General features: G+C 39.1%; 1 protein-coding gene across 1 annotated transcript in view; it reads right to left on the bottom strand.

Moving 5' to 3' along the window:
- Window positions 1-6,330: 6,330 nt before the first annotated feature.
- The window catches only part of LOC121925692 (ESF1 homolog), a 53,273-nt gene continuing 39,141 nt past the window's right edge, over window positions 6,331-20,462 (bottom strand). The window contains exons 7-10 of the mRNA XM_042458159.1: window positions 19,229-19,319; window positions 11,392-11,459; window positions 8,684-8,830; window positions 6,331-7,025 (exon numbers count right to left, since the gene is read on the bottom strand). Coding sequence (XP_042314093.1) covers window positions 6,738-7,025; window positions 8,684-8,830; window positions 11,392-11,459; window positions 19,229-19,319 — 594 coding nt within the window. The 3' untranslated portion in view covers window positions 6,331-6,737. The remainder of the gene's footprint in view (window positions 7,026-8,683; window positions 8,831-11,391; window positions 11,460-19,228; window positions 19,320-20,462) is intronic.

The raw sequence follows: 20,462 nt of genomic DNA, 5'->3' as shown, positions 1-20,462 counted from the left end.
CACTGGGAATCCGAGCGGTTTACAACAGAGGGGATAATAGACGGTTCCCTGCCCTCAGGTTTACAATCTAAAAGACACGACACAAAAGGAGAAGGGAATGGTGGGGGGGAGGGAATCAGGTCCAGTATTCTTCTCTCCCTCTGAGGCCTGGACCAAAGCAGATGGACCGGAGGGAGGGCTCTTCTTCTTCAGGCTAGCCCTGATGGAGCTGGGCCAGCCTATTCTCTCCCTCACAGGCTGAAGGATGACAGTTATCTTCAGCTATACTGCAGGATAAAAATATTTTAATAAATAATAAAACAAATATGTGAAATCGAAGGCTTTCAGGGCTGGCATCCATAGTATTTTGTGGGTTTTTGGGGCTATGTGGCCATGTTCTAGAAGAGTTTATTCCTGACATTTCATCAGCATCTGTGGCTGGCATCTTCAGAGAAAAGATGCCAACCACAGATGCTGGCGAAACGTCAGGAATAAACTGTTCTAGAACATGGCCACATAGCTCCCCCAACCCCCCCCCCCCCAAAAAAACTAATAAAATAAATACATAAACACCTAAACCAGATAAAGTCTAGAGTGAGTAAAGCTATTGGAGAAAGAACAGGGCAAAGAGAGAAGATTTGGGCACTCAAGATCTTGCCTCCTGCATTCATCTTGATCCCCAAATAATAATATTGTATGATAAAGACTAAGTAAAAGCCAACCATTATGTGAACTGTGGACTAATCTGGAATGTTTAAAGGCTTACATTACAAAAAGAGAAGGGGCAGCCCACAACATTTTGTTACCTGAGGTGGAGCAGCAAATGATGTTTAATTACCCAGCCAGGGTGCTTACCCCTTGAAGATAGTCGTTTTAGCAACAGAGGCAGAAAATCTTACAAGAGCTCTTCTCTTTCAGAAAAGGAGAACAACTTGTTGCACTTTCACTGATGAAATTCAAAATTAACTGCCTCCTTCTGCCTTACTGTGGAACTGACCTTGTAGACATATGTGTGATTAAGAAGTAATTGACGAATTACTTCTCATCATGGACCAGAATATATATTCAGGCTACTTTAAGATCTGCACATCTGTCATTGTCCTTCTCCAATGAAATAAAAGATCCAGATCTCATAACTGTAGATGCCAACTTCTCCACGTTTATCTGAAAACATGATCTGTTTGAAGGGCTGTTTAATCCAAGTCTGGTTGAAATCTGAGAACTATTAATAAAAGAAGCATACGCAGATTTGCAGATGAGACCAAATTAAGAGGAGCGGCTACTACAGAAAACATAATCAGAATTAAAAATGATTTTGAGAGCTCAGAGAACTGGGCCAAAACTAGCAAAATGCATTTCAGCAGGGAGAAATGTAAGATACTGCACTTAGGCAGTAAACATGACAATGAATTAAAACTATAGGAAAAGAGATTCCACCTAAATGTTTAGCAAAAACCTGCTTGACAGCAAGGCCTTATTGATAGTGGAATGTACTGCCTTGGAGTGTGGAGTCTCCTTCTTTTGAAATTTTTAAAGAGAGGACAGATGGTTATCTGTGGGGAATGCTTTGATTGTGTATTCTTTCATGGCAGGGAATTGGACTGTATGGCCTTTGTGGACTCTTCCAACTCTATGATTCTATAACTCTAAGAAGAAAGGCCTTGGATCAGACCATCATCCGTTGGCAGATGGAGAGAGGCTGAGGTCATCTTTTAGTTTTCCTCACTCCAGTGACATGAACCATATTGTCCTAGCTGTAAACTGTTATAGACATTTGAACTGTGATTTGTTGCTGATTGCCATTTGTTTGTTTGCATATTATTTCAATTATACTGATATAGGAAGGCAAGGAGAAATACCAGAAATTAGTCATGTAAGAAGGTTTGAGTGATTGCTTTAAATGCCCATGAGGAGAAGGACTTTTTTTACGGCACCTGGAATATAAATTAAGTGTGTTTTATGCATTTCCTCAAAATAAGTTTCTTCCTAAAGCTCTGCCATGAAAACATTCCAAATACATTCACTAGTGGGCCAAGTCCAAATATCTGTGGTCGCTCCAACATGCTCATATTTCTGATACAAATGATTAAACCTTGCCCAAGAGTTTCCATCAGCCAGTGCTTTTAAAATGAAATCTTTGAATGCTCAGCTGTGTGCTGTAAAAGGTGCTATTTCATAGCACACTTGAAACCAAAGCACATCCCATAGCTATTTGCCTTGTCCCCATCTCTTTGACTCCTACATTGGTAATTCTCACATCTCAACACATGCCAAAAACACCACAGGCAGATGATTCAACTCCAGTTGACCTACCCAAAAGAGCAATGTCAGAAAAAGGGACTATTTAGCAAAAGCAGTATGGATGGATGGAAGCGATCTGGCCATTTTTTCAGTGACAGAGATAAAATCTTGTAGCTTACCCTGCACACATGTGTATCTAAACTTGATGTTGTTAACTGCCATCAAGTTGACTTTAACTTATGACAAACCCATGACTGAGAGACCTCCAAGTCACCCTGCTATCAGGGCCCAGGCTTCTTTGTATGAGTCTATCGATCTGCAATAGGTCTTCCTCTTTTCCTGCTGCCTTCCACCTTGCCAAGTACTATTGCCTTTCTAGAGAATCATGTCTTCTCATGATATGCCCAAAGTATGGCAGTCTCGGTTTAGTCATCTTGGCTTCTGGGGAAGAGTTTGGGCTTGACTTGCTCTAGACCATTTGTCTTTTTGGCAGTCCAGTGTAACTGTAGAACTCTCCTTCAGCACGACATTTCCAATGAGTTGATTTTCTTTTTATCATCTTTCGTCACTGTCCAGCTTTCACAACTATACAAAGACATTGAAAATACCATGGCATGGACAATCCAGATTTTGTTCAGTGGTATCTTTGAGTGGTATCTCTTCAGGATCTTGTCTAGTTCCTTCATAGCTACCCTTCCAAATCCTAGTCTTCTTCTGTTTTCTTGACTGCTGTCTCCATTTTGATTAATGGTTAAGGCAAGATAGGAAATCTCTGACTATCTCAATGTCTTCATTGTCTGTTTAAAGTTATGTAAGTCATCTGTGGACATTATTTTTGTTTTCTTAATGTTTAACTGTAAACCTGCCTTTGCATTTTATTCATTGACTTTCTTCAGTAGTTGTTCCAATTCTTTCCTGTTTTCAGCCAGTATGATGGTGTCTTCTACATATCTTCCAGTTGATATTCGTTCCTACAGTTTCCACACTACTTTCCTCCACTGAGGAATCTGCTTTATGTATTATTTGTTCAATGTACAGACCTGCTATTTTCTTCAAGATCAAAGGGATAGACAATGGTGTTGCCCAAGATGTCTTAATTACCTGCACAAAATAAAAAAAATTAAAAGTAGGGAAGCTGGTGCAGGAGCTTAACTTTTTACCTACTGAAAAACTGAATCTGATATGCAAGGATCTGCTTGTTTGACTTGTAGGTCAAATGCTTGACCATTTGTAGCATTTACTCAGTGAAGGATCAGACATCATATGTGGGCAAAGCCAGATCACATTAATCAACCAGTGCCAAAGGAGACTCTCAAGTAGATAGTTTGAAGTCCACATCCAATATTAAGAGATAGTCCTATCAAGACACTAAGTTAAAATGAGAAGGAACAAACACTCAGAAAGTTTCTCATGGTGCTGCTGCAGTGGGGAAAAAAAAGGAATGGAGGGTTAGGCAGGACGCATGCTGGATAGAAACACAGAAGATATCACCAAAATGCATTCTACTGGTCTAGAAGGTCCCAAAAGATGTACTGCACAGGCACAGATGACCCATTTGTGATCCAGAGACCACAAAAAAGAAACGTGTGCATGTCTATATATGTATATGTATTGATAGATAGTGGGGGTGCATGTATGCATTTGAATAAATAGATGGCTAGTTAGCTAGATGTATTACTGTATCTCCAAAGTGCTATTTGACCTTCTTCTAAAAATTGGAAAAGGATGGACCCGAGTTTTTTCCAGGAAGTGATACCGAGGGCAGGAACATTTCCCCCCCTCATATTATTAACACTAATTATTATTCTGTATTGTTGTTTTGAAACATGCTCCTGAAATTCCACTCACTTCCACCTGTTTCCTGAGGGTAAAGAGTATGTTCATTTAGTACAAAGACAAACTGGGAAGAAAGGTCTTGAAGAATTTTTTAAACTTCCTGATCCAAAATAAGTATTTGCCATGGCAAAAGAACTTTGGGTATACCATACTTCCACCCATCAAGGACACTCAGCTATTGGAATTGCCCATCAAAGATATTCACCTCTATCATCATCAAGATCCCAGCTCAGAACAAAATTAGGCAAAATACAGAAATCCTCTCTGGGTTGTACAATCATGGTATCTTCCTTGGATCCTGATTAACAAAATCCAAGATATTGTGAATAGGAGGAGTAAACATAACAATTTGGCAACCTTCATCCATCCTATGATTCTATCTTGGCATTACATATTTAAAATGCACATGCTGCGTTAACAAAAATGTACTTTTGTCAAGCCAGCCAGAACTAATCTTGAAAATATAAAAACTCAATGGGATGGATGCTACTTGGAAGAGACTCATTCAAAAATAACAGGATTTTAGTGGTTATTGGTTCCATTGTGTCTACTCTGACCAAATCTGGATTCAACCAATTCAGTTCTGTGAATAAGGGTCAAACCAGAGCAATACTATGTGTGTCTTTAGTAATCATGCCAGGGTTTCTTAAAAATGTACAGCAGGGTTTCTCAACCAGGGCTCTCGGAAACCTATGGTTTCCTGACAGGTCACTAGGGGTTCTGTAAGATATCATAACTGGGGAAAACCCTTTATTCTTCATATTTTTATGCAGGGGTTCCTTGAAACCTGCACATTATTTCAAGGGTTTCTCCAGGGTAAAAAGGTTGAGAAAGGCTGCTTTACAGCCTGAAAAGTAGATTTTTATCAGTACAACAGTTCATGAGGAGGGTATGATTTAAACTTTTCCTTCCCTACCATGGATCCAAATAAAATCCTCCCTAGCCATAGGGAGAGGCAATTTGATCACTACCATGGCAAGCAAGCAAAGGATTAAACTTCTTTTCCCAATGTACAGTGAAGATCGTGCTTTCTTGGCCTTGCTAGTAAGTTGTTTTCAAAAATCTGATGTGAAAACACATTTAAACATCACATCACATTCTGCTTAAATCACAGAACACCAAACCTTTATATATGGGTTAAAGTGGATTAACAAACCACAGAAGATCTCTCAAAAACACTAGAAATGTCAACTGTGTGCACCTTAGTTCTTAGCACACAAACTAATTATGACCTTATGGCATGAGGTTGGAAGACAATACAACCAATACAACCAGTCAGCCATACCTGTTTTGTTAGGACTTGGAAACAGCAGCTGCTACCAATTAGTTGAAGAGATAGAAATAATAGACCAAGTCAGCAAAAGGATAGTATGCTCTGTACTTTTGGTTGGCAGCCAGGTTTATTGGGGGATTCGATTGCCAATTAAAGGCTGAAGGACAATATTTTGTCCCTTCAGAAGAAACATGCAGCTGGCAAGCCCCAGCAAAAGGGAAAATTAACAGTCTAAATTTGGAAGAGTATTCTATTTCTTTCACAGCCACCTGACTCCAGGTTGTGTCAAGAGTCATTGGCTCATCTCTGTGGAATATACTGATGTAATCTATATAGTAATAATCAACTAAAACCACAAAGAAATCTCTTTGTAGACTCAAAGTTGTACAGCAGTGCAAGGACATATCTAGCCACTTGAATACTTAATATATAAATTCCTTATTGTGTCTAAAAATATTGTCATAGTGGGCAACTTAATACCCTACATTTGGATGTCCTATTGAGGCTGGAGCAAGCTTGTTTTCTGCTGCTCAAGAGAATAGGACCCAGAGCAATGGATTCAAACAACAGGAAAAGATTCCACCTCAACATTAGCAAGAACTTTCCGACAGTAAGAGCTGTTCGATAGTGGAACACATTGCCTTGGAATATAGTGGAGTCTCCTTCTTCAGAAGTTTTAAAACAGAAGCTGGATGGCCATCTGTTGGGGGTGCTTTGATTGTGATTTCCTACATGGCATAGGGTTGGACTGGATGGCCCTTGTGGTCTCTTCCAACTCTGTGAGTCTGTGATTTTTTACCAATGAACTGATACATTTAAAAATGTGGGGGGGAAACCTACACAAATCAAAGCCTCTGGAAAAGAAGAGAAACTTTTTATAGAAATTACTTTAAAGGGGGGAGGGGAGTTAAAAACGATTTTGTCTGAAAGCAATTTTTAAAAAAATTATCCTAATAACATTTTTACAAACTTTACAGATGACATAATTAAATCAACTAAAATGATTTTTAAGATATACATCTATACTAATTACATACAGTGTAACTGTATTTACATACAATCTAATTAGGCATTCATACATTGTTTACAGTTATTCCATTATGCTTGCAGATCTCTTTAATATGTGTATCATATCAAGCATATTATTACACCAAAAGCATAGAATCAATAGCAACTGCTCCATTATAAGAATAAAAAAATGCTTTTAATAAATAAAAACTAGTTATCAGCTATGTTATGCTTGTTTTAGGATGAACTTTGCAATTAATGTGGCAACTATTTTTTTAAGCATTTCAACCTTCATCGATAGAAAAAATGGAGAAGGATTCAGGATATGTTAGTGTCTAAGTCTAACACACAGCTGATTTCTTTCAAAGTCCAGAGTTTTTCACCAATTTTAGAGGTCCACTTATTTGACTTTCTGTTTTTTCCTTGCCTGAAATTGTTCTGTTTTGTTCTTAACAGATTTGATTAGCATGGACAGAGCAGGATCTAAGGATTTACTGGAAGCAGATTCCCTGTCCAATGCACTGTCCTCTCTCTCAGTTGCTGTGGTTGGCCCTTGCTGTCTTCGACGAGCTTTCTCTTCCAAAATCTTTTCAACTGCTTTTGTTTTCTTAAAGTTGGGGTCTGATGGATCCAAGTTGAACAAATGGGAAGTATACATGGCTTGGAATCTGGCATCAGCAACATTTACCTGAGAACAAGAAAAGTTGTTTTAATTTTAACCATGAAAGTTAAGAGAAAAGGAAATGTTGATTTCTTACTATGGTATGTTCATGTACAGCTGTCATGTACTGGCTAACTTCAGTTCAGAAACACAAGTGTCAGCAGGTACAGAATACCTTACTCAGAAAACTAAAGCTATTCACAGCATAACAATGTTGTCAGGAATAAAGCACTTGATTGTTACACAGTATATTAAAAGCAAAGCAATTCAAACATTTTTCTGTGCCTACATCCATTTGTCTTCAAACCAAAATATTTATCCTTCCCAGGACTATCCCTCCTTTCCTCCTTGTACCAAGTGTTCCCACTAAACCAATCTTGACAGTTCAAAGTTTATCTTTTCCTCCTCTTGCTTCTGGTCATTAGCCAGCTTCAAGGATAACCATCTTTCCACCCAGCATCACCAGGGGTCAATCTTCTGCCAAAAATGGAAAACAAACCTGAAAGTGCCTAGAAATCTATGTCTGTTTTTCAAAACTGGGTGTTTTGTGATGTTAAATAGTGCAGGGGACCTCTACAGCTCACTGAACTGGTGAACTGCTGCTGCTCACAGAGGCAGGGGAGGCAATTTACACTTTCGGGTAAGAAAAAGGGGATCCCAGGGAGTCTAAAAGTGTCAGGGGAGTTGCATGTTGCTCTAGGACCACACTTTCCTCACCCCATCCTACAGTATTAAATATTCCATATTAGATGCTGATTATGTACTCAAGAGGTAAGCCTAGCACATCAGTTTCCTCTTGTAGGGTGGAAAGATGTGAAGATGCATGACCCATGGCTAAGCACACATGTGGCTTGCCATCCTGTTATATATACCACGTTCTTGGATAGTAAACATGTGAGCCTGTCTTAAATGTGCAGGAAAAATTGTGCTCAGGAAATATATTTACCAGTCTGTAAACATTGCTATGTAATGAAGAAAAAGGTTGCCTCTAAAAAAAAGAAAAGAAAGGCATCCCCAGGTAAAAGGGACATATCAAACAATGCATAAAACATTGAGGGGAGAAGATAAGGTGAGAAAATATCTGTATAGCTATGCATCCAAATGGATAAAAGCAGATGGGATGAGAACTGAATCAATAAAGGAGAAAGATTCTAAGCATAAGTTTTCCCAATGTTAAAGCTGTAATATCTGTATTAAAGAGATAATTACTATGCCCTAAGGCAGCACAATGTTTCTCATTAGTGTCAAAGATTAAGGTAATGATCATATACTGTTCACCTCTAATGTCTTTTATATATGTATTTACATTGTTAACAAGCGTCTTACATGCAATCCTTGACTTATTTTTCCACATGTGTACATTATATATATTTCCAAGTCCAAGGAAAAGGAAGAATATTCAGCTCTTCTCTTTCATTTCAGGAATTATTATTTGAGCCCTTGTGAAAATACGAGTCCTTGGAAATTTATCCCCACAAGAGAAGATCAAATAAACAAACACAAAAAGTAATTTCAGATTTCTGGTGCAAAATTCATGGTTTGGAACATAATCCCTCACATGTCACTTTCAAAGGAATGTAAACAATACGTTCTTATGTAAATGATAATGTAGCTATTGTTCTATTTTAAATCAAAATGACAAGTATTTTAATTATATCTCAGAAGTAAACAGTCCATAGTGTTACCTGGAAGTCATCCGTCAACAGTTCCTTCTTTTTCATTAATAGCTTTTTCTTCTTCTTACTCAGATTCTGTTGTTCCACTATCTTGTCATAATTGAAGTGTCTCCTTTCATCCTCCTCCTCATCCATCACCAGCAGAGACATTTCGGCCTGTTAGAATTAGAACAGATAGGATCTGTTTGCACAACATTTCACAGAATATAGATTGCAGATGTTTCTGAGTCTCATCTAAAGTCTGTCTTGCTAATTCACAACAGGAACAGCTATAATTGCCTATCTGTTTACAAAACAGTTTTATTGGCAAGGATGAGAGTACTTTATAATGAAAGCAAAGCAATGAAGAGTATCACTCTCACTTCAATGAAACTAGACTAAGTATGCATAGTCTAATCAATTTATTTATTTGTTACACTTTCATCCTATTCTTCTTGTGGAGAGTTCAGTACGGCTTACCGTATATACTCAACTATAAGTCGACCTCATGTATAAGTTGAGGTCAGGTTTTAGGGCCAAAATTATGGATTTTGCCATGACGTGTAGATAGGTCATGGGTAAACTTGGAAGCTGCTTCAGTGTGTGTATGTGTGCATGCGGCAAGAGGGTCTCTCATTGAAGCTTTTTCCTTCATCTTTTCACTTTTCATTTCAGCCAGACGCGCAGGTAGGAAAAGGATTCTTCAACAGCAATATCAATAAATCGTCCAGGATTCTTTCCGCTTGGCTTCAGAGAGAAATAAACCTCTCTCTGCACCACATGGGAAAATCTGAAAGAGCTGTTATCACATTTCCATAGTGACCCGAAAATACGTCGACCTGGGATTTTGAGGTCAATTTTTGGGCATACATTTTTAGACATAGATGAGTTTATACGGTAGATGAGGCTCCCAAGGCAGTGTCTCACCCAGGCCCTGGCAGTTTGAACAATGTAATTTCTTTGGATATCCCTAAGAGGAAACTTTCTTTAAAGTGACAGAAGTTGATTTCATTCTGTTCCCAGTCACATAGGCTCTAAATATGAGAAAGTATGAAAAAAAAACCCCTTATATCCAAGCACAATATTACATGCACACCAAATGGTATACAGTCAGCCCTTGGCATCTGCAGGGAATCCATTCTGGATGGACACACACACACACACACACACACACACACCCCGCGGATAACAAAATCTGCAGATGCTCAAGTCCCATTAGGGACAAATGCACTGAAGTCCTGCCTTCCTCCCTCCATCTTACTTTTTTCCTTCCTACCTTATGCCCTCTTTCTGTCTTTCTCCTTCCTTCCTTCCTTCCTTCGGCTCTCTCTTGTCTAGCTTCATTCCTTCCTTCCCACCTTCCTTCATTCCTCTCCCCCACTTCGAAGCTTCTTCCTCAGGTTTGGCTTCGGGGGTGGAGGGAGCCGGAGCCGGAGCCAGGTCTTGGAGCTCCCTTGCCAGACCCGACACCCAGGAGGGAACCTCCAGGCTCTGAGACTTAAGCCCTGGTGCTGGCTTTGGCTCTCTCTGGAATCCAGCCTCCACCTCCAAACTGCCCCCAAAGTCAATCCTGGGGAAGAAGCCTCAAAGAAAGAAGGAGAGGGGAGAGAGGAAGGAAGGGAGGACTGTGTGCACACACCAGCACTGGGAACAACGTAGGCTTGCTGTCCATGGATGCTCAAATCCACGAATGGCAAGTTCAAGGATGTCACGATCCCACTGTATATGATCTAGGTCACATGCATTAACCCTAAAAATAATCCCTATGCGTTACTAAGTGGAGTCTATCTGCTGGAGAGACAGACTAAACCAATTCACACAGTAATTCCTTAATACATAGGAAAGAGGTACAGTGTATATATCGCATTGTTACACTGTGTATATTACAATGTTTCACCAAAAGTAAAAGGATATGATATTAAACAAATACATTAATTTACCAACTATGGATGTTTTTTTTATTAAGGAACTGTATAAATTTTGATGAATTTAATCAAATTTAATGAATAATTACACATAATTTCAGCTAAATTTACATCTATTTTACATACCTCTAGCTAGTTTTTTATGTATTTTTAACTTTTTGCACCCAGTCCCATAGTTGTTTCTCACCCATATGCAGTAACTGCTTAGGTAACAAGATGGTACAGTGCGCCCTTTCTTTATGCAGGGATCCGTTCCAGACTCCCCTGCATAAAGCAAATTCCGCATATGCTTGAGCCCCATTTAAATGAATGGGGCTTGTGCACGTGGTGGTGTGGCAACACGCGCATGCTATAGGTGCGCGCCCCATTGTTCCCTATGGGACACACCACCCCTTCTCCCTGCATGGCTTTCAGCATATGCTGAAAGCCGCATATGATGCAGGTGCACTGTATTTGTTTATTTAACAGTGTTTAAAAAACTCTATTTATGTGAATGAGGTTGAAAATTGTTTTTACATATAATGCTGATGTGACCAATTTGCTGGGGAGCAGCTAATCCTATAAGACTGCTGAAGCCAAAACATGTGCAGAATGCCAACCTCAAGGTTTAAGAATGATCTCATTAGTATACAGCAAAATACTACTTGCAGACTTGAGGATTTACCGTTTAGCCTCCATGCTTAAAGTTAGCATACCAAACCTCTTATGCACTCACTGCCAACTCCATTCACCCCAGCCAACTCACAAGTTGTTAAACAGACCCATTTGCAAGATCATATTACTTTAATGCTATTACAGCATGTTCTCTTATACCTTATGTTTTTCTGCATCGTTCTCTTTTTCTGGCGCATCACCTTTTTTCTTCAACTTCTTATTCAAACCTAATCACAAGTCCAAATAAAAATTATTATTAAAACATGCTGGAATAAATAAGAGATTACATGAAAGCATGCTTCCCCCGATTGTCTGAAATACCAATACTAAGGTGTGAATCAAACAAGGACCTCCATATGAGATTCTTCAGTCAGACCCTGCTTCAGTTATGAGGATGTAGAATGTGATGATAAAGCACATGAAAGTATTCTCTAGTCTCTCCATTCATACAATAGAGTGAATAGAATGAGTCACTGTTCAGTCCAATCCCCCATAAATATGACAATTAAGCATATTAATAATCATGCCACTCACCAACTACTTCTAATTAGCTGGGACCCAAAGGATGATGCTCCCAACATGTATGAGTGGTTGCTATTGTTTCCACACTTCCAAGAACAGTCTCCTGGGTGGCTCTTTATGATGATACTACAGAAGGTATTGCCTGTTGTTGTGTGCCTTCAAGTTGTTTCTGACTTACAGCAACCCTATGGCAACCCGTTTTCTTGGCAAGATTTGTTCAGAGGTTTGTTACTACCTTCTCTTGAGGCTGAGAGCATGTGATTTTCCCAAGGCCACCCAATGGTTTCATGGCCAAGTGGGGAACTGAACCCCGTTCTCAAGACTTGTAGTCCAACACTCAAATCATTATGTCACCCTGGCTCTCTTTTATAAAAGTGAACTTTGTTAATTTTGTATTTTCTTTTTTAAATGAATACTTAGTGACAATTTCAAAAGACTGTACCTCTCAAGTGCTCTAAAGTTATTCCAGTCAAATTTACTCTCAATCAGCAAATTATTTCCATTTTATTTATCTCCTTCAGTTTTTCATATTTCCTTGCCTCACACCACACATGTGTCATGATATAACAAATCATGACACATTTATCTCCAATTGAAATTTTTTAAAAAAGTGTTGAATGTTCCTACAGTTTTTTGCTAAATGTCAGAACAGAAAGATAGTTCAAAATTAAACAGTTTGGGTGGAACCTTCAACTCATCATCATTTAAACCTTCTCAAACGAATCAGCATGAATTGACCTGATGTAGCCCTCATCTAGGACTATTAAAGCAATCACCTGCCTGCCCTTTCACAACTGGCCACCAAGCAATCATCATAACTTGTGGTGCAGTAACATCCACAAAACGTCACAACCTTCACAAACAGGAATTCTGCACACAGCATTTCTCCAAACCTAATAAGCCTGAAGTACTAAAGATCAAGCCAAAAACATTTTAAATAAATAAAACACTTGCAGAAAGTAGATATGTTTCTAAAATCCAAATCCAGAAGGCATCCTACTACACACATTCTAAAGAAAGTGAGATTTTAAAAGAGAAAATTGTCATATTTTGAAAAAAAATGAACTTTCTTTTCTCTGACTCAGTTTTATGTATTCCACATACTCTTGGGGATCTTACAAACAATGGTCCAGGAAGAATATGAAACAGGCACGTCTCAAGTGTGATATGCAGTATTCAAATTTCTTTTTCCCCCTTCCTCTTTGGCAAGCCTACAGAAATAATTGCTTTGCAAAAAAGTTGTTTTTCTATCAAACCAGTATAAAGTCACCTATGGCACAAAATGTTTTGGGACAGGCAAACTGCAGTGCTTGTGTGTCTCCTACACAGTCTTGGTTTCCAGGAATCAAAAGAGAACAACAATCAAATTCATCATCTTATAAAAACTTTTCAGGTATGATAAAAAGTAGAATATATTAAAGTGTACAAGACAATTCCAAGACTCCTTCCTCTCTAGCTCATATGAACTTTGTTTTATTGGTCTATCAAGCCCAATTAATCTCAATTTGTTTTCCATCATCATCAACCGTAGGAAATATCCATTCTATCTCCTGCTGAAAAAATAAATTTACTACTGAAAAGTTAATAATCTAGACTTGGAACAGCCATGAACAAATTTTATAGCCATGCCTTGGAGCACAGTTCAGATATATCAGTTCTCTCATATTTTCTTGTTATTCTACAGCCAACTTACATGGTGTGTTTTTTCAAACCGTATAGTGTGCCTAAACATTAAATGAAACTTTTCAAATGTCATTACAAAGAAATTTGAAATTTATTGCTTGACTTGAATTAGTAGTTGTGTGGACATGAGTCACAATGCTCAGTGTTGTAAAATCCAATGCATGCAAATCTTGGTATTTATTAACATGCAAAACAGATGAATTACAACTGTCTCAAACTTTTCAGACGCAATCCAGAGAGCTGACTTGTTTCTTTAACTGTCCAACAGGATGTAGATTCATTTCAAATAGCAAGACATGCTCTGGAATTGCAAATTGCTTAAGAAACTGAAGAGCATTTCCAAAGCAACATATTGAGGGTGCATGGAGCAATGCAATTCAAAGAATCTTTATTATTATTATTATTATTATTATTATTATTATTATTATTATTCTTTATTTATATAGCGCTGTAGATTTACACAGCACTGTACGTACAATCAATAAAATTGATGAAAATGAAACCTGCCAATGGTTTGATGAGCAAACCAAAAAAAGTATTAAAGAGAGAATACAGATAGATATATTTGCATAGACAAAATTGTTTACATGTGAATTCATCAGTGGTCTAGACACCTGGGGTGGAAATATGTTTTCTCAGAAAAGCATCTGAAACGAAACTTGGAGGCATGTTTTACAGTACTTGCTCCCCTAATAAGTCACTACTGATGTAGCAACAAACCTCCCTATCCAAAAATTGTATCCCACAACTAGTTAAGAAAACCAGGGCTGTTACTTCTGTGATTCAAAATGCAACCATCTCACAGTCCAAAAAACCCAGGAGAGTTGAATCCAGAGATCTTGAGACTAGCCACATAACTGCACTACACTCTTATAGTGCTGCTATTCCACTTTTACTGCTCTGGCTGCCTCCTGATGCATTCTGGGGTTTGTAGTTCAGTGAGTCCTAACAGCTCTCTGGCTGAGAATTTCAAATGACCCCTCCCTAAACTGCAAATCCCAGAATGCAATAGGAGGCAGCCAGAGCAGTTAAAGTGAAATAGCAGCACTATAAGAGTGTAGTGTGGTAATCTAGCAGGACACTACAAACTAGAAGCTCCCACAGCCAGAAAGCGTTTTTCATTAATTCTCACTCCCTGAAAACCTGTGGTTGGGGGTCCAATGGAATAGCAACCATAATAGCCTTAGGGCTGTAGAAGTGGAGAGAAATGGGTGAAAATCACCCAACTTCCAGCTAAATAAATATCCAGTTTGCAAAGGAGAAGCCAGCACTGGATCAGATTCACTAGACTAGACCTTTCTGCAGGATGAAGTAAGAATAAAAGACCTTAGCTGGAAGACTCTACATCCAAAGCTAAACCTGAGCCCACAGCTGACAGCCTTCCTATTGAACTAGGGCAGCCTGGGGCTAAGCCTGGGGCCACCAAGAAGGATATATTTCTCCCTTTCCCCCAAAGAACCAGGAAGCCAAAGTTTGTGTAATGGTAGAATTGCCTAAACACATTTCTAGAGTGGGTAGATATGGAGACCTGTGAAAAGAGGGGGAAAAGCTTAAGTAAAGAAACTAGAACATGAAGGCAACAGATAGAAGAGGTGGCATGAAACAAGTAGAAAATTAGCCAGATTGAATTTAGGTCCTCTATTTCAGCAAGTCAAGGAGAAAGCAAGAAAGTATAGCCAGTGAAACCATGTAAACTCAAGTGGTATCAATGGACCAGTTTGAATGTTGGACTACAACTCTGGACATCAGGGTCCAATTTCCAGCTTGGCCATGGAAACCCACTGGTTGATCTTGGGCTGGTCACATGCTGTCAGCTTCTGGGGAAGGCAATGACAAACCTCCTCTAAACAAATCTTGCCAAGAAAACACTATGATAGGTTTGCTGCAGGGTCTCCATAAATTGAAAATGAATTGAAGGCACACAACAGCAACTTATGATAGTATATATGCTATATATATACACTAGTATACAGCTCCAAGGGAGCTACCAGTTGCAGCAGGAATATGCTAGTTCTAGAAGCAGCAAACTTCTTTTTAACTTTCCTATTGTATATGTTAAATAGCTTAACCTTTAAAACATTAAATTGTCTTAAATTATTTAAATTGACTTTATTGCATGCCGCCTGAGATCCTTTGATTGAGGCCTCCCCAAAAACCATTTTAATGAATAAAATAAAACAAAACAAAGCAAAAACAGGCGCTCCTCAGATAGCAACCTGCTATCCTATTCCCTGCTCTCAGCATTCCTATACTCCTATTCTTGGTCCTTCTGGCATCTCAACCCATGGCTTACTTCCCAGCCCATGCTTTGGACTACTCCTTCACTGATTCACAACCCAAAAGGACGCTTCTCTGCTTACTTGATCCCAGCTTCTCTTCACTGTGTTTGACTGTCCTTACAAAATTACTATAATTTTAAGGACTTCATGTTCCGACCCAGGCTTGACCCTCACTTCTTCCATTGCTACTCCCTTGGAACTGTTGTTTGCCTAGTTAACTCTCTGGCTCTGTTGGGCAGTCATAATGACAAAATGAAACACTTGCTTCTGCAAATAGGAGACACCCTTCTGTTTGCAGAACAGCTGATCCTGACCCAATACAGAAAGTCCAAGTAGAAAAAACACCGGTGATGTTCTTAGACCACTGATTGGCAAACAAGTTGAAATCAATGTGTTACTTGCAACTCTAAAGAAACAACATATTTTACCTGTTTGTAAATTGGATTTTTGCATTCTTCAAGTGTCAATTTGGTACACTTAGACTATAAGTAAATAGGCCAGGCACTTCTTGGATGTAAGACAGGAGATTTTTGCCTTTGTTACAGGTCTTGTGGAGGGGATCCTTCAAGCTGAGTTTGAAAATGACTACAGGAAGAAGCTATCTCTGTTTGGACTGGTGAAGGAGGGGCATCTAATGTGATTGGAATAGAGAAATTCTAATAGATGCTAACCAAGGGATTTTAAAAAAGACAGCTGAGGAGACAGTTTATGGTTTTTCTCAAGGAGAGGAAAGAAAGACCACAGCTGGGGAAGAGAGCTAGTGGCTGGAGAGGCAAAGGAAGAGAACTTGTAGAGTTCTGATGTTGGCAGGAGAAAGCCAAACTCCAAGAATATTTGTGTGGCAAGAGCTGGAATCTAGAACTGGTGGATGAAGTGTGGAGGAGGCCAGACTATGAGGTTGTGGTGAAACTTCAAACAGGCAACAGATCTTGGCAAGTGAAGGTTTTAGAAAATAGTTTGTCCAGAGGAAACTTCAAAAACCAGTTTGTGAACCTAGAAGCCAGAAGCATCAGAAAAAGCAGGAAGCAGTGGATAACCGCTTGACGCAATCTGTTCCTCATTGCGAGAGAGTTGTTGGAATGGAGTTTGGGCAAGTCAGTTCTGAGAGAAAAGCTACTGACCTAGACATGACTCTCATAATTATTAGGAACAGAAACAAAGGATATTTAACCTAAGTGCATTTAAGCAATCTCAACCTATTAAAAAGTAATAGTTGATTTCCTTTTGTAAAGAATCCCCTTGATAAAACATCTTAGTTTTGTTCATCATATATCTACACCCTTGTTGCAAAAGCTTCACTGGCAACCCATTTCCAGGCAAAATTCAAAGTGCTCCTTTTGACATTTAAAGCCCTATATGGCTCAGGACCAGAGAATCTGAAAGCCCATATCTCCCCATACGAGCCTGCCTAAGTCTTATGATAATTGCGGGTGGGCTTTCTTTCCATCACACCACTTTCTTAGGCTCATCTGGCAGGACATGGGAGAGAGCCTTCTTGGTGGCAGCTAGAGAACTCCCTCCCAAGGCACACTTGGTTGACCCCATCTCTGCTTTTTTTAATAGGAGTCAAACATCTTTCAATTTAAACAGGCCTTCAGCCTTTAATCGGTTGGGTGTGCAGTGGGTGTCCTGTTGTTTATATGTAATATGTACTCAATGTGTTTCTAATTCTTTAAAAATTAATGTTTTAACTTGATTGTTTAATAATGCTTTCTAAACTTCTGTAGTATATACTGTTTTAGCTATTTTCTTTGAACTTATATGGTATGGCACTTTGGGTCCCTTCCTAAGAGGAAGAAAGAATACACACACACAGACACAGACACAGACACACACACATATATACTGGTGGTATCCATCCATGCCCATATTATAGGAGGAAAGCTACTGAAGCTGTAGGTCAGTAGGTCAAGTTTTGTGGAGCAGGGGAGTTCCAAAATTTCCGAGTCCCAAAATTATACTAAGGGAAGCAGACAGGACAGGCTACATTGTTTTTTTTCCACATTTGGTGAAAGCAGCTGGCAAACTCACTTGATTTTTCTACAGCCCCCTCTCCTGTGGTCCCTAGACTGGGGCTTGCCCAGTTAGCCAAGAAGATTATCACCTAGATTCTAAGGTCCAGCAAATTCTGAAGCATCCTCAGCCTCAGCTGAAGCAAAATAATTGAAACTACAGGAGAGGAGAGTTTGACTGAACTTCAGAAGGAACTTCTTAACAGTAAGAGCAGTTTGGCAATGGAAGCAATTGCCTAGAGAGCAATTGCTGGGGATGCTTTAGCAGGAAATCTTCACTGAGCAGTGGGCTGGATTAGACAGCCCATGATAGCCCTTCTAATTCTATGACTGTGTTTCTTGAGCCTGGTGAAAGAGTAAGAGCAGATAGCTGCCATCTTCCTCATTCACAAATTATAGAGCAGGAAGGGGCCTCATGGGGCACCAGGTCCAACCGACCGTTCAGTGCAGAATCTCCAGCTAGACAGCATCCCCAGCAGGTAGCTGTCCAGCCTCTTTCTGAAGACATCTAGAGAAGGGGACCTCTCTGTGGAATATTAGAGATTTAACTTCCTTGCCAAGTGAAGGAGTGTATTTCTACCACAACACAACGGATTCATGAGCAAATACAGTAAGAGCCCACCTAATGTGAGAGATACATTCCAGGATTGTTTGTGCATAACAAGAATGGTGGGTAATCAGAAACGCTTTTTTTTAACCTTAAACAACGTAGGCATTGCGGCAGCCTAAAACAGTCAGTTTGGGCCTTTTGACATATCATCAGAAAAAGAAATGCCTTCCCTAAGGCACATTTGGATTGCCACCACTACCATTCTTGTGTTTTGGGCTCATTATTAACAACACAAGCACTTTACCCGCACAAGTGACTAACGGGAAGGTAGCATACAGCAAATCAATATGGAACAGCAGGCAAATGTGACTAATGGGTGGGTAGTGTACAGCCAATCAATGTTGAACATAAGATAGTAGGAGCAGCTATCTCCATCTTCCACCCTGCAGTGATTGCAGATCATTTTTTTACATTAAAGAGTTTCAGTCTCAATACATATACTGTTGTCCCTTCGTATCCACAGGGAATCCATTCCAGACTCCCTCCCCCTCACAGATAACAAAAAACATGGAACCTCAAGTCCTATTGTTTGCTATAGTAGTGCAACATATATACAGTCACTTGCTTCCATTTAAAACAAAGGGGCTTGCTGTTTGCGGAAGCTCAAACCCACAGATGGCCAGGCCACAGATAAGAAGAGCCCATTGTAATTAGCAGGCCATGCTGTTTACTGTTGTGTACTGGAAAAACCATGAAACTGTTTCAGTACTTCATGTCTTGCCTTTTATTCACTAACCAACTGTTAAGATGGTTTGTCTTCCTGTTTAATGGCCTTAAGGTTTGCATAAGAGCCTTTAATGGAGGACTGTCAGTACCCCTCTGAAATTGTAAGTATGTAAGAGCTAATGCATCATTCATAAATACGCAGGATGGGCAAAATGACATCTAACCTGTTTTTCCAAGTTCCTCAGCAAAGTATGGATCATTCCAATCAACATCAGATGGGCATTCATCTTCAGTCAGTGTCTCTTCAGCATCAGCCTGTAACAAATATTAAAGACAACATCAAATACCAAAACGAATATTTATCATAACAAATGTGAATTAAAAAATGGCAAGTACTAATCTCTAGACAATAACTTATAACATAGGAAAAAAGTGATTTAAAACAACCACTAGCATGGCCAATGATAAAGATTTCTGACTGCTGTTGTCCAAGACATCTGGAGATCCAAAGGTTTGTCTCCCCATTTTATATTATACTACCTGCTGGCTTTACTCCTATATAGAAGTGGTGACTTCCTTTCCATGAGCAAATAAGTATTTCTCATCTTACCCTATACCTTACAGAAGTGTAATGAGTATAAAGGGTAGATAGTGGCAGCTACAATGCTGTGAATTTCCTTAGAGGAACAACAGGTTATGAATGTTATAAACCAAATTAATAATATTAAGGAGCAATTTATAATCAAAAAATTTGTAATGTAGACATGAAGCCTGGAGGTATGACAACAGGATTTGGGGCAAGGGTTGCATTTTCAAAGAGCCGCAGATCCAATGAATAGCATGACCTAACAGAAATTACCCATGATGTCTGCTGGATCAAAAATTCCAAAATAAAGTGTACTTTGAAACATATCTGTGTGTTCTGTGAGTTCCTTGGCTGACATCCATATGGAGTCAACACTCTCTCAGAGCATAAAGCCAATCTTAAAATTAAGAAATATCTGGCACCTCTAATTGTTGATTTTACAGAAACAATGGAGAAAGTCCATCACAGAGACACTCATCAATTTTCCAAAGGGATCTCAAAAGTGTATTTCTTTGAAGACTTTCCCAGTGTTAAGAAAAGATATGCTGCTAAAATTCTGCAGGCAAAATGTGCTCATTACATAAGACTTTTGGAGAAAACTATCATTTTCATACAAGGCTTGGCAGCTCAGTTCAGACATGATGATATTTTAGCAACAAGAATGACCATTTCCTTTAGCAATGCAAAACTTATCAAGGAAACAGGATCAAAGGCAATATTTCTGGATAGCTTAATACATTCATCCTCCACCCCACCCTTAATCACAACTTGTTTTTCATTCACTTGGCTACCAAAGTAAGATTAAAAGTACTCAGGTCTGTTATAACTTAGTATTATCTTGTGATCAATCACTTCACTACCCTCAGTTTCTG

This window comes from Sceloporus undulatus, chromosome 1, assembly GCF_019175285.1.
Source record: "Sceloporus undulatus isolate JIND9_A2432 ecotype Alabama chromosome 1, SceUnd_v1.1, whole genome shotgun sequence".
In the NCBI taxonomy this organism is placed as follows: Eukaryota; Metazoa; Chordata; class Lepidosauria; order Squamata; family Phrynosomatidae; genus Sceloporus; species Sceloporus undulatus.
This window is presented reverse-complemented; position numbering and strand designations above follow the sequence as displayed.